Source organism: Corythoichthys intestinalis, chromosome 5, assembly GCF_030265065.1.
Source record: "Corythoichthys intestinalis isolate RoL2023-P3 chromosome 5, ASM3026506v1, whole genome shotgun sequence".
NCBI classification, from domain to species: Eukaryota; Metazoa; Chordata; class Actinopteri; order Syngnathiformes; family Syngnathidae; genus Corythoichthys; species Corythoichthys intestinalis.
The window spans coordinates 13,484,515-13,497,498 of record NC_080399.1 but is presented as its reverse complement, the minus strand read 5'-3'; the positions used below and the strand labels follow the sequence as shown (position 1 = coordinate 13,497,498).

Genomic DNA, 12,984 nt, shown 5'->3' with positions numbered 1-12,984 from the left:
TTTTTAGACCTATTCTCATTGTTTTCAATTAGTCGTGCAAGTTATAGAGCAATTCATGGAAGCCCCGGTGTTATCTGACGCTGTAAACTCATTGGATGCGTTGCATAAAAGGCGTTACGTGGAAAAGCTTCAGTTTATCCATTCGCCAGATCCGTATTTGATGCCTAAATCGATGTTTTTCGACCCGCTGCCTTCGCCGTCTCTGCCTGACCCTGATATTTACAACTATCTTGTCCACACAAAATCAGCCTATTCTCGCGAAAGTTTGAAAAACTTTGAGAGCTTGGAGGCATATAAATGCTACGTTGCTGGTTGGGTGAAACAGGTCCTCGTAGACGAAAATTCGGCAGGAATCTTGTGCTCGGAAGGTGAGTTACTAAATTTTCAAAATCTCTTGTTCTTTTGTTCATCCACTGTCAAGTCTAATGTATTTCATGTCATTTGTCAATGGAGCTAGGGCTTTTAATGTTTATATGGTTTAGTGATAGCACTCTCACTACATACGTATATAATATGTAATAAATATGAAGTGCGATAGCACTACTCCAGATTGTCCCTAGTTGAATTTATTTTTTGGCTTTTGACCTCAATAGTGAAATTGTAAATTAATTGTATGACAACTGTCTGATTATCCCCTTATAATTGTATATTTTCAGGTAGTTCATTCACAACGTCTGAGTGTATGTTGTCGGCGATTAGCCTAGCAATGATCTTAATTGTGGTTGTCAGCCCAAAACCCTCTAAATATATATTAAATGCATCTTACCAGATATAAAATGACTACTACATAATCTCTGGTAGTCGTTTGGAGCCCAGTTTTCTCGTCGAATTGCAGCAGTCAATCTCGGTCTCCTCTCCGGGTCTCTCGGAATACGGTAAAACTTCAAGTCTCTCCGTCTATCTTCTCTGTTTTTGCAACCGACCGCCACACACGACTTCACTATTTTGATTATTAATGTTAACGAGCAGAAAAACATGCCATAATAGGAAGAATTTACGAAGCGCTAATGCATTAACATGACGAGTATACGGACAACATGGGGCGGGGGCGTGGCTGTGACGTCACGTGAGTAGGGTCTATTGTCCGTCAGCTCATCGTGTTTACATACTACTGCTACGTACATTCCTCCTATTACTGCGTGTTTTTCTGCTTGTCTAAGGAATCACCGCCTAGTAAACGAACCCAAAAACCTTCCTGACAATCGTTAACATTGATTAATCAAAATGATGAAGGCATGTGTGGCGGTTGGTTGCAGTAACAGAGAAGATAAACGGTCATTTTAGTAGTTGCTGTGTGCCCATTGTTAAAAGGGCAAATCTCGAAAGCAGCACGGTTTGTTTTATCTCGGTCCATGATGCGTTTGTGTCGACAGCCGTCAGACAGCGGCGAAAACATCAATATGATGCAACACGATCGCAGACATCATCAGACGGAGACTACGAAGCTCGTCGCTACGGTCACGCAGCAAGAAGGTGAGCGCAACAACAGGTTTTGTGCCGAAAAATAGTCGCCCTGCGTGAAATGTCCCCCCTGACGGGAGCGCCCACACAGAAACAACTTTCTTGTACCGTGAATATGTATTATTTTACTCTGCTTGAACTAATAAATGTCATACCTGTGTGATTGTCATTGGGATATGGTCGTGAAAACCTGTAGACTAATACATTTATGTTCAAAGATGGTTATGTGGCCCAGTCCACGATTTGTTACTAAAATACAGTACTAATATTTTGTGTAATTTAATTATTTAAAACTGATCTTACAGTCGTAAATCCATTACTGTAAGGCGTCCATGAAAACATTTGATGTTTTCATGTCAATAAAGCGTTATAAATAAGCGCTCCTGTCAGGGAGGACATTTCCAGTGGCGCCTCCAGAAATTTTTCATAGGGGTGGCCAGATGGGGCCACTTAAAATCTTGGGGTGGCCAAAACTAAAAGCCATAATTTCAGGTTTTCATTATATTGTCGCAGTAAAAAGGTCAGGGGAAAATTTAAGAAAGACTTAAGGACAGGGTTACTGATATACTTTGGTGTATAGTGTAATATTTGATGTTACTAATGATTTAATGTGCCTAGTCCATTACTGTCCAGTCAACATTTTGAGTTCCACAACAATTCTGTTTTATTGTGTTATGTATATATTAGGCATAAGGTGTACGTTTAACTAGGGCTGTCAAATGATTAAAATTTTTAATCGAGTTAATCACAGCTTAAAAATTAATTAATCGTAATTAATCGCAATTCAAACCATCTCTAAAATATGCCATATTTTTCTGTAAATTATTGTTGGAATGGAAAGATAAGACAAGACGGATATATACATTCAACATCCTGTACATAAGTACTGTATTTGTTTATTTTAACAATAAATACACAAAATGGCATTAACTTTATTAACATTCTTTCTGTGAAAGGGATCCACGGATAGAAAGACTTGTAATTCTTAAAGGATAAATGTGAGTTTGTATATTGTGACTAAATATTGCCATCTAATGTATTTGTTGAACTTTCAGTAAATGATACTGTAGCGACTTAACTGTTCTGCCCAAATGCATAATGGGAAGTGGTGCAACCATGATTGTGTGTGGTGGCTGCAAATGCTATATCTTCTCTGAGTTGGGTACACTTCAGGGTGTTAAGAAAAAGATCAACTCCTATCATTTTTTCCCCACGTCGCTTCCCACAATATTTATAGGTACTGTGGGAGAGATGAAAAAGCTTTTGCCAATTAAAAGCACGGCCCAAATGAATGCTTGTATCTATTCCACTCTGCCTCTTATCTCTGTATATAAGTAAAACGGTGCCATTGTAGGCTGTTTGCTGCAATGCGTGAATGAGTCGTACAGCGAATGCGTTAATTGCGATAAATATTTTCACGTCATTAATTTTAAAAAAGTAATCACCGCCCGTAACATGATAAATTTGACAACCCTACATTTAACAAAACAAAATAAATGCATTTATTTGGGATGAAATGCATAACTGATGCTACAACAATCTAACGATATACTGGCAAGCGGGGTGGCCAGTGGGGTGGCCAACCAATTTATAGGGGTGGCCGTGGCCACCCCTGGCCACCCCCTGGGGGCGCCACTGGACATTTCATTGCCTGGTACACCAGACTCACCGCTGTTCCAGCTATTGAGTCTGGCCACCATTCACGCGGATACAATTTCCAGGGCGGAGCAAGCCACAGCAAACAGACAGCGGAGTGGACCAATCAACGACGGGCAGACGTGACGTTAGTAAAATGACGAGAGCAGGACGAGGGACTTGCGCGCGGAAGTAAACCTACGAAGAGGGCGGAGTTTATTCAACATGGCTAGCGCGAGACAGACTGTTGTCAATGACTCGTGTCGATGTGTTTTTGGTAATTTAAAACTGATTTTATCGTGGATTGGAACATATACTCGACTTTCCCGTTCACCACCTGTGTTGTTGAGGAGACGACTTTCGACGCGCAAGAGTGACGTTGCTCGTTAAGAACACGTCACGCAAATAAACGAATCTGATTTGTCGATTGATTTTGTACCTGCTCGAGAGGCCGTTAATGGGCTGGTTCCCAGACTATTTCTCTCAGTGTTTGAAAAATACAGGGAGAACAGTCTGGCAGTGCCAGGCAAGACATTTCACGCGGGGCAGCAATTTTTCGGCACACACCGGCCCGTTGTCGATCAAGTTTCATTTTACAATCGTGACAACGTTGACGCTCAGCTGACCAAATGTCGGTTTATATTCGGGCCGGTGCCGATTTTGGGTACCCGACTCCTCATCATGACATAAACTGGAGTATGATTGGAAATTTTGTGGTCTCAGGATGAGGTCTTACGCACGGGACAGGAGGAAACATCGGTTTGGGCATCAAATGTGGATCTGGCAACTGGATCGACCAAAGCTTTTCCAAATAACGGCTTTTATGCAACTCATCCAATGTGTTTACAGCGTCTGGAAAGCACCGGGGCTTCCATAATTTGCAAGTGAATCCACCTTTAGAAACTACGATCAATGACAATACGGACACACAATGACGGACAATATGGCGGCACAATACAGCGATCACGTGATTGTGTGATGTTGGTGATTGGGGTCCAGGGGTCGCGTTAACCGAATATTTTCCGTCGTTGACCGGTTTTTTAAAACGGTGACTGAAAAAACTGAAGTCCGTCCGTCATTTTGAAAGGTTGCAATTCACACTCCAGACCACAGGGTGGCGAGTGAGCATATTAATTAGCTATTGTCTCTCTTAATGCATGACGTCGTTGGCTATTCTGTCGGAATATTGTAGCGTCACCGGGGTCTGGCGGTGGCACCGTGATTGACACATCAACGCGAGGTTCTTATTGGTGCACCCAGTGTGCCAGCGCGTCATCCAATTGGTGGACTAGATTGCCGCCTGTGTATAGACACCAATCACATGACGTCACAATTCCACCCCCCCTGACTGGAGCCGCCATATTGTGTGTCAGCTCGTCGTGTTTACACATTACCGCTACGTAAATGCCTCAGATTACGGCGTGTTTTTCTGCTCGTTAACATTAATAGTCAAAATATTAAAGGCGTGTGTGGCGGTTGGTTGCAGTAACAGAGAAGATAGATGGAGAGACTTGAAGTTCTACCGTATTCTGAGAGACCCGAAGAGGAGAGCGAGATGGACTGCTGTAATTCGACAAGAAATCTGGGCACCAAACGATCACCACAGACTATGTAGTAGTCATTTTATATTTGGTAAGATGCATTTAATATATATTTAGAAGATTTTGGGCTGACAACCACAATTAAGATCATTGTGTGACGTTGGTGATTGAGGTCTATATAGTTGCCTCTTTTTCTTTGGGGGCGGAGTTGTTGTTTTGTTGTTGTTGTTGGCGGTAAGCAGAGTAAAAAGAGGGAGAAAAATACCACGACTTCCATGTCTAATTTTTCGCTGCCAAGCAAGCGTTACAATATTAATTAAAAATGAATGAAAACTAAATACTATTGAATATGCCATCATTATCATTTTAAAAATTTAAGTGACGGGTAAAAATAGATTATGACCGGATTTTTATGACCCTGTCAGTCAAAATGACAGACAACGAAAATGTCTAGCGCAACCTCTGTTGGGGTCTATAGTTCCTCGTTACAGTAGTGATGCACTCGTTCTGATTTCCGACTTCTGTCCTCACTTTTATTTTACCGTATCAATCCATGGAAGAAACATTTATTCATCATGATGAAACCATCAAGTTATACAGCAGCCTTTACAAGAAAAGTCACATCTGTTTTGTTTTCTCCTTGATTTTGGCAAGTTGGAGAAGTTGTCAGATCATATTATTACCGTGCATATTGTCAGTTTACGGTAATGTTTTGAACTACCAATGTGCTATGCTTGTCCTGTGTTTCACCGGTTAGTAAAATGACATTTCTGTATCTGTACACAAGCTCTGTTTTCTTGTATTCTTCCATTTATTGGTGCTAAAATTAGGGTGCGCGTTATACACAGGTACAATAATTTTCCCTAGATTTTACAAGTAAATTTGGGGTGTGCGTTATACACGGGTGTGCCTTATATTCGGGAAATTACGGTATATTACCGAATAGCTTTAAATCTTTTACTTACTTCCTCCAGCACAGCTGACGGTGGGGATGGCTTGGCCACAGCGGCAACGTTTGAAACGACAGGCGTCGACATGGAAGGTTTGGCGGCGGGTTCCTTCTTCCTCTCGTTCTGAGGACTGTCCAGCGAGAGCTCCACTGTGGCATCTGTCGGACAATAAGGAAGAGTTGCACTTAGCGAATTAAATACAAAAAGTGATAGCTTTAGTACTTACCAGCAAATATATCAGTGCTTTCTTCCACGTGGACTCCGTTTGTTTTTGAGTTGATACGTGAGGTGTTGCTAGGTGGGATGGCTTCCTCTTTGAAGATGTCACCTTGGTCACGATCCGGCTGGGGAGCTCCGCTTGGGGACTTTTCAGCTAGAGGCTCGTCTTTCTTGGCACCCGTCGTCTCTCCGAAAATATCCTCGTCAGGCTCGTCGAAAAGACTCTTCTGAGGCGGCTTGGCAGGTTTGATCGCCAGCGGGTCGGCGAATAAGTCGCTACCTTCATCTTCGAACAGATCCGCGGCGGCGGAGCTCTGCTTCTGGCTTGTTACGGGTGGAGGATCGTCAAAGAAGTCTGCAAGAGGGTCCGCCACTTTGTTAACTGGATGTGGTGCGGGGTCCTCAGATAAACCGATATCTAAAAGCGGCGCCGTTTCTTTAACTTCCTCTTTTGAGTCATCGACGTCAGGCGGCTGGCTTTCACTCACATCCCCCGTTACTATTTCCTGTTGCGGTTCAGTTTCGCTTCCCAGTATGTCAACGAAATCATCGTTGAGTGGGTTTTGACCAAAGGCCTTTTCCTCCCCTTTGGATCCCACCGATACGGAAGGACTCATCCAGTTGTCTTCGATCTCGTCGGAGCGCTCGCTCGGCGTTTTGGATCCCGACCCGCTGCTGATGGGGTCGGTCGCGGTGTCGCTGGAAGGAGTGATCAATTCATCGCTGGGCTGACTGGCTGACGGCGTCTCACTAAGTGAGGAGTTATTCTGGGGAAAAAGAAAAAAATATCACTTTATGAAGGGTTTAACTCTTTAAAGAACACTAATTGGCTGCCATTGAAAATGCTAGAAAAATCCATTTTTTTTTACTGGGAGAGACTGGTAGTGAAAGTTAAAATGGACTAAAAGCGCTCAAAGGCACTGAAAGATGAGCATTGAAAGCCGAGCCTCCCAGTTTAAAAGAATTGGACATCTATTTTGTTAAAGGGAAACACTGACAGAAAGACTTGTAGGTCTTAAATGATAGTATTAGTTATAATAATTTGATAGTCAAACCCCTCTTAATGTTTCCGTTTTTATAAAATTTGAAAAATTGGTTAAACTAGTAGGTCTCCATTGTTGCTCATGATGATGCAATGCAGTGACGTCACTGGGCAGTTCTGCCGTACTTCCACAGTGTTACTCGTTAGCTACATAAACATGTGGTCGGTTCTGTCCTTCCAATTTGTGCAAAAGTGATGAGCAGGACAGCACTGTCGAAATTTCACAAAACGAGCAGAGAAAGCAATTAAATGAAGGTCTACAGTGGAATTCATACACGCATTTTCCTTGCTATATACGAGCGCGTAAACCACAGGACTACACTTTCGCGTGACGTTAAGAGTAGGGGTGTGACAAAATATCGAAATAGTGATATATCGTGATACTTTGCATCCCAAAAGTTATTGATATGCCCCTGCCAAGAATCGAGATATAGTTTTAAAAAGGTGTCAATGTCTTAAAAAAAAAAAAAAAAAAAAAAAAAAAAAAGGAACCAACAAGTTGCTACCAAAATCTTACACCATAATAGTGTCTCGGTTAACCTCCGTTAACTCTAAGGCTGCATTGACGGCGCACGACGCCCAATCCATTTAGACTGTGAACGTTCGTTCATTCGAAACCAGAGCATTCACAGTCATTCTGTCTGATTTTCAGGGCATTTACAGGTCACTTGCGGTTCTTTTTAGGGCATTTAAAGGTAATTTCCTGTTGAGTTTGAGTCATTGCCTATTCATTTGGGTGATTCCCAGGTCACTTCCTGTTCTGCAACTCAAAATAAACAGGAAGTGACCCATAAAATACCCCCAAATCAACAGGACGTACCTGAAAATCAACAGGTAAATGACCTTAAATGGCCCAAAATTACCTCATTGCGTGGCATTGGCTGCCATTGACTGCCATAGACGTTTAATCTGTTTGAAGTGGGAGGGTTGGCAGCGAATGAACATTCGCCACCCTCCCAGTTCAAATGGATTGGACGTCTACTAGTGATAAAGTGATAAAGTAATACCAATTCACAGCAGAAGTTTGTTTTTCTGTTTATTAGTTGTTGTAGGAATTGGTTTGACACCCCTGCTTTAATGGAAGGCAGGGGCCAGTACCTTTTAGTACCTTTAAGTCTCTGACCATGTTTTTCCTCTTGTAAAGCATTTTATTGTTTTTCTTTTACACCAGGGTAAGAGCATTGCAGATGAAAACTAGCCTTCTGGTGAATTCTAGTTTTTTTTAACCATGTGTAATCATGCATTTTATAAGATTGCAGTCTCCATTTAAAAAAAAAAAATGCATCCAAGCATGTTCCTTTTTTATTAGGTAACAATTAGGGGGTGGGAACCTCTAGGTGCCTAACAATAAGATTTGCGATACAAGGCTGACAATAATGATGATTTCACGATATGGCGAATACAAGAATTATCGATACAAGGGTCAGGAAATCGTTCTAGGACAGTGGTTCTTAACCTGGGTTTGATTGAACCCGAGGGGTTCGGTGAATGAGTCTAAGGGGTTCAGCGAAGGTTAAGACTTACAGGGTTCTATTTTTGTACACGGACTAAAGGCAAAAATGTTTTGTTTTAGACTGGTTTTTGACTGGTTTGCCCCCAATTAACAAGCTTACCGTAATTTCATTTATTTCAACTGCTAGCCCTCTGTAACTAGTTTGCTAAGTGGAAGGTTGACCCGTACTTGGTGCGAGGAAGCATAACAAAAAAAAAAAAAAAAATTTGTGTCATATTTTACACCAGTGGTCTTTAAACTATTCCACATAGGGGCACAGTGGGTGCAGGATTTTGTTCCATCAAAACAAGATAACAACTTTGCACCAATCTGGTGTTTTACAACTATAAACAGTTGATTGCAGCCAGGTGCTGCTTGTTTTAGCAAGAACCTCATTGGTTAAACTGTCTTTGCTCGATCGGTAGGAACAAAAACCAGGACCCACAGCGGCCCTTGAAGACTGGTTTGGAGACCCTGCTTTACACTATGAAAACAGTATGTGATGCAAGGATGCAACACCAAAAATCAATGTAGATATGAAAACAAAAAAAATCATTTTCCAATGTGAAAAAACAGCAAAAGGCACAATTATTTGTAGTATATTTACAAAGAAAAAAAACGCTTATTATTTGATTCTGAAGAGTTCGGTGAATGCAACCAACTCGTCAGCACTGACGAGTTCGGGTCGGGTGGTGGGTTTAGCCACACTATGCCACTCGGTTGCTAACCGTCATATGCTATTGTTTAGCCACAACTGGATTCATGTTGCTCCTGGTGCTGCGTCACCAGTAGGTGGATGCCAAGATAGTGTAAAGCGCTTTGAGCGCCTTGAAAGGTGGAAAAGCGCTATATAAGTATAACACCATTTACCATCACCTTAATATTATTCATCCTTCACACAGCAGCTGGAAACAGAAATGTTGTTTAATCCATCTGCAGGTGACCGAGAGATTACATTTTGATTGATTTTAAAACACTGTGCAGGTGTGCGATGGTCCTCATGGGAAACGCAGTTTTCCTTAAGGCAAAACACTACCGCTTTTGTCCACTGGCGTCGCTAAAAGTGTTGCTTTAAAATGGTAAATGGTGTTATACTCATATAGCGCTTTTGTAGAGGTGCATGATAATTATCTGTCCGATAATAGGAATTATGACGTCATCCCAATAAATCCGATAACATGATATATTATCGGGCCTATTAATAATATTTTTGGCACGGTATCGGATTGAGATGTGTGCGTTTGTTTCCACTGCTGTTTTGGCAGTATGCAAAGTTTTGCTACTGTTCTAGAGGCCGTATTTTTCCTTCACTGAGTTATAAACCTTACTATGGCAATTAGCAAATGTTTGCATTTTATGGTGTTATGTTCTTGAGAGGCCTTTTGGTTATTGATAGGCTTGCTGTTCTATATTTGCCAGGTTAAGAAAGTTGTTCTAAGACGACTGTTGCACCAAATGTTTTATCTGCTGACAAAGCACAATCCCTGTTGGGTTTACGTTTGGTTTAGATCAGTGCTCATTGTTCTGGGGAACACATCGTCAATTTTATTGACTGATTGATTGTGATTGACTCAAATTATATTTATTTGAAAAGATTAATGTGGGTACTTTATTTGTAGTCGAAACGGTTCTTGTCTTTGTTTTGTTCATTATTATAATGTTCATGAAAATTCTGGTTCGGTCAAAGGCAAATCTATGCTGAATCAACCACTAGTATTTTTTACCTACAGGTGTTCAAAAACTCAGGTGAATATACATTGAAAAATGATATATATATTATCGGTTATCGTATCGGTATCGGCCTTGAGGAGCAGGAAGTTATCGATATCGGTATTGGTTTAAAAAAAATGGATATCGTGCACCCCTACTTTAAAACGATATATCGATTCTTGGTGGGAGCATATCGATAACCTTTATGGCTACAAAGTACCGCCATAGATTTCATTACCTATTGACGTGACACTTCGTCATTCTTTGCGTAACGCCTTATCAGAGGGGGCCGTGATTCATTTACTAATAGCCAAAGACGGCATACGTTCATGTCAGATTCAAGCTTGGATTTTTTGAAGAACAAGGAAAGCTGTGCCGTACACAAACAGAAAGGATTGTCTCAGGAGTGATTTGTTTGAGGATTCATAGAAAATATTATATTTTTCGTACCATGCATGCGTGATTGAAGCATTTATTCGCAGGAATTATCTTCCTTGTTTACACATGGAGGCAGCCTCATTCGCTAACAGAGTAGCATTGTACCTCGACAATATACGTAAAATAAACGCTAACTGCACGGTTTCTTTGCTTTTAACCAAGAATGTAGACTGTTTTACGTCCATATCTATGAAAAATTCAGGGATTTAAGCATTTATTCACAAGAATTTTCGCCAGAAAAGCTCTGTTTGCACCAGGCGGCCGATAGCCTCATTCGCTAACAGTATATAGTGTATAATGATTATAAAGGGCTATTCTATTCTATAATAAGCTGTGATTGTATATAGAATTTATTAGTAATCTATTTTCATATTATTTATAATTGATTCTGCATGTTTTCCTCAAGTATTAAGTTTCTGATGTTAAATTGAGTGATTTATTAGCTGTTGAAAACTTGCAGTGAAAAAAACAAAAAATAAGCTGCTATTTTGGTCAAAAACTTATATGTTAAATATTGCTATTGATCCTGAAAATATAGGTCATCATCTCTGCATTTGGTCATTTTTGTGCATCTAGGGTAAAATCTGACTTTTATAGCCATTTTAAGTTGTGTTAAACTTAGAGAAAAAATAATTCATCAGGATTTTATAAGGGAACAACTCTGAATTTTTTGATGCCGCTGTTCATGGAGAGTCATATATGGCTAAGGTAGGTGCCTGCTTTGGTTTTAGGTCGGTAGCAGCTTTGGTTTTGAAAATATTTGAATTTGAAGTTTTTGAAAATAGGCCCCCTACGAATCGGTCCAGTTTCCCGTGTCATGTCAATAGGTTATGAAGTCTATGGTATCGCGATACTTCACCTTTTCGATATTTTGTCACACCCATAGTAAAAATCTTCCTCTTTACCTTTCTTGAATGGTGTCGCTTCCATTCAGAAAATTATACCACTTATTTCAGGACCTTTACCTTGAAATAAAACAATTAAGTGATAGTTAACAATGTAACTACTTCCAAATGAACGCCATAACTTAAAAAAAGGCAAGCTAGCACATTTGCAGTGAGGTATGTGTCAAAACTGCTGAGTGAGCCTTTTGCCAAATTGCTCTTTTTTTCCCTTTTGAACTTTGACTGAAGGGAAAACATCCGGGTTCTAACCACGTGACCTACACCCGCTCACATGACAGGAGGTTACCCGCCTCTCTCCTCACTTTTTAATCTACATTTAAGTATCAATTTCGGCGAATTAATACGGCTACCTTCACGTAGTCAAACCAGAGACGACATTTTCTAACAAAAACAACTACTTACGCACATCGTGTTAAGGGTTTTCCCGTCTACACGTTCAGATCACATCAGAGGCTATTAAAGGCTGACGTTAATGAATAAAGAACTATGAATAAAGCAATATTTGACACGTTAAGGCAAACACTTGGATGAAAGTGAAAACTTTTGCTAAATAAACATGGAAAAAAGCAGACCCTGTTTTTCCACGCTAATTGAGAGTGAGCAGAGTGCAGAAACCAACGTGTGGAAAGTTGGGAACGTACCACACTCATGAAGAGCTCGTCGGCGTCGTCTTCATCGCTGCCACGGCCTGCGACGTCCCCGGAGTCCGGGAACGGTGGAGGGCTACGCTCCGAGCTGGTCGCCATCTTCAATTCTCTTTAAAAACTTAACGCACAAGCGCGTGGATAGACTAGACACGAGAGACCGCGGGGAGCGGGTGCTTTTCGGGAGATAATGTTGACTCCTCCGCTGCCCATGCGAGCGCACGCAAGACGGCGGTGAAAAGTGACGCCTGGGGCACGGTCCAAGTACTCCAAAGTGACAGGGAAGTCAGCGGTGGTTTGAGGAAAGAGGAGGGGAGAAAAAGACGGGGGCGCGACGCCAGTAAACCGCCGCTGTCACTTTTAACTTCCTGGTTTGCTAAGTGAGCTAGCTAGCCTGCCAACACGCCAGATAGCCTCACTTCCTGTTTGCAGATCCCACTGGTTTTCTGGACAGGACACGCCCCTGCATACATAGTAATAACGTTTTTCATTGGTTAAATTGGAATCACATGGTTTACGGACGCCATGTTGTTGCCGTAGCACCCTTGGTAACAGAAGTGCCTACGGGTGACCACGTTGGTGGGGGCAACGGCAATGTAAATAAACCATTAATTGGACAATATTTGAAAAAGAGGGGGGAAATGAAGGACAAAAAAGCCCCCACGAATATTTCTCCAAAATATATATATTTTTTTCTCACAAAAAAGATTTATATTGTTTATCTTGAATATTTTGTTAAAACAACACTAGGTAACTTTTCCATTTCGTTGGATTTTAGCGATGCCGGTGGACAAAAGCGGTAGTGGTTTGTCTTAAAGGCAACCACAGACTCAAGATTGATAGGCCACAATTGTTCTCGTTTTCTAAAATAAGTTATTAGAAGCCAGCAATGGTGTTACCAGGATGCCAGGTGTGGGTGGGCATTAGTCTTACCTGGGGGGGCAAAA

General features: G+C 41.3%; 1 protein-coding gene across 1 annotated transcript in view; it reads right to left on the bottom strand.

The window, feature by feature from the left end:
* snx1a (sorting nexin 1a) overlaps positions 1-12,537 on the bottom strand; it is a 36,117-nt gene extending 23,580 nt beyond the window's left edge. Inside the window, exons 1-3 of the mRNA XM_057835855.1 lie at positions 12,035-12,537; positions 5,814-6,573; positions 5,603-5,745 (exon numbers count right to left, since the gene is read on the bottom strand). Coding sequence (XP_057691838.1) covers positions 5,603-5,745; positions 5,814-6,573; positions 12,035-12,139 — 1,008 coding nt within the window. The 5' untranslated portion in view covers positions 12,140-12,537. The remainder of the gene's footprint in view (positions 1-5,602; positions 5,746-5,813; positions 6,574-12,034) is intronic.
* Positions 12,538-12,984: the final 447 nt, after the last annotated feature.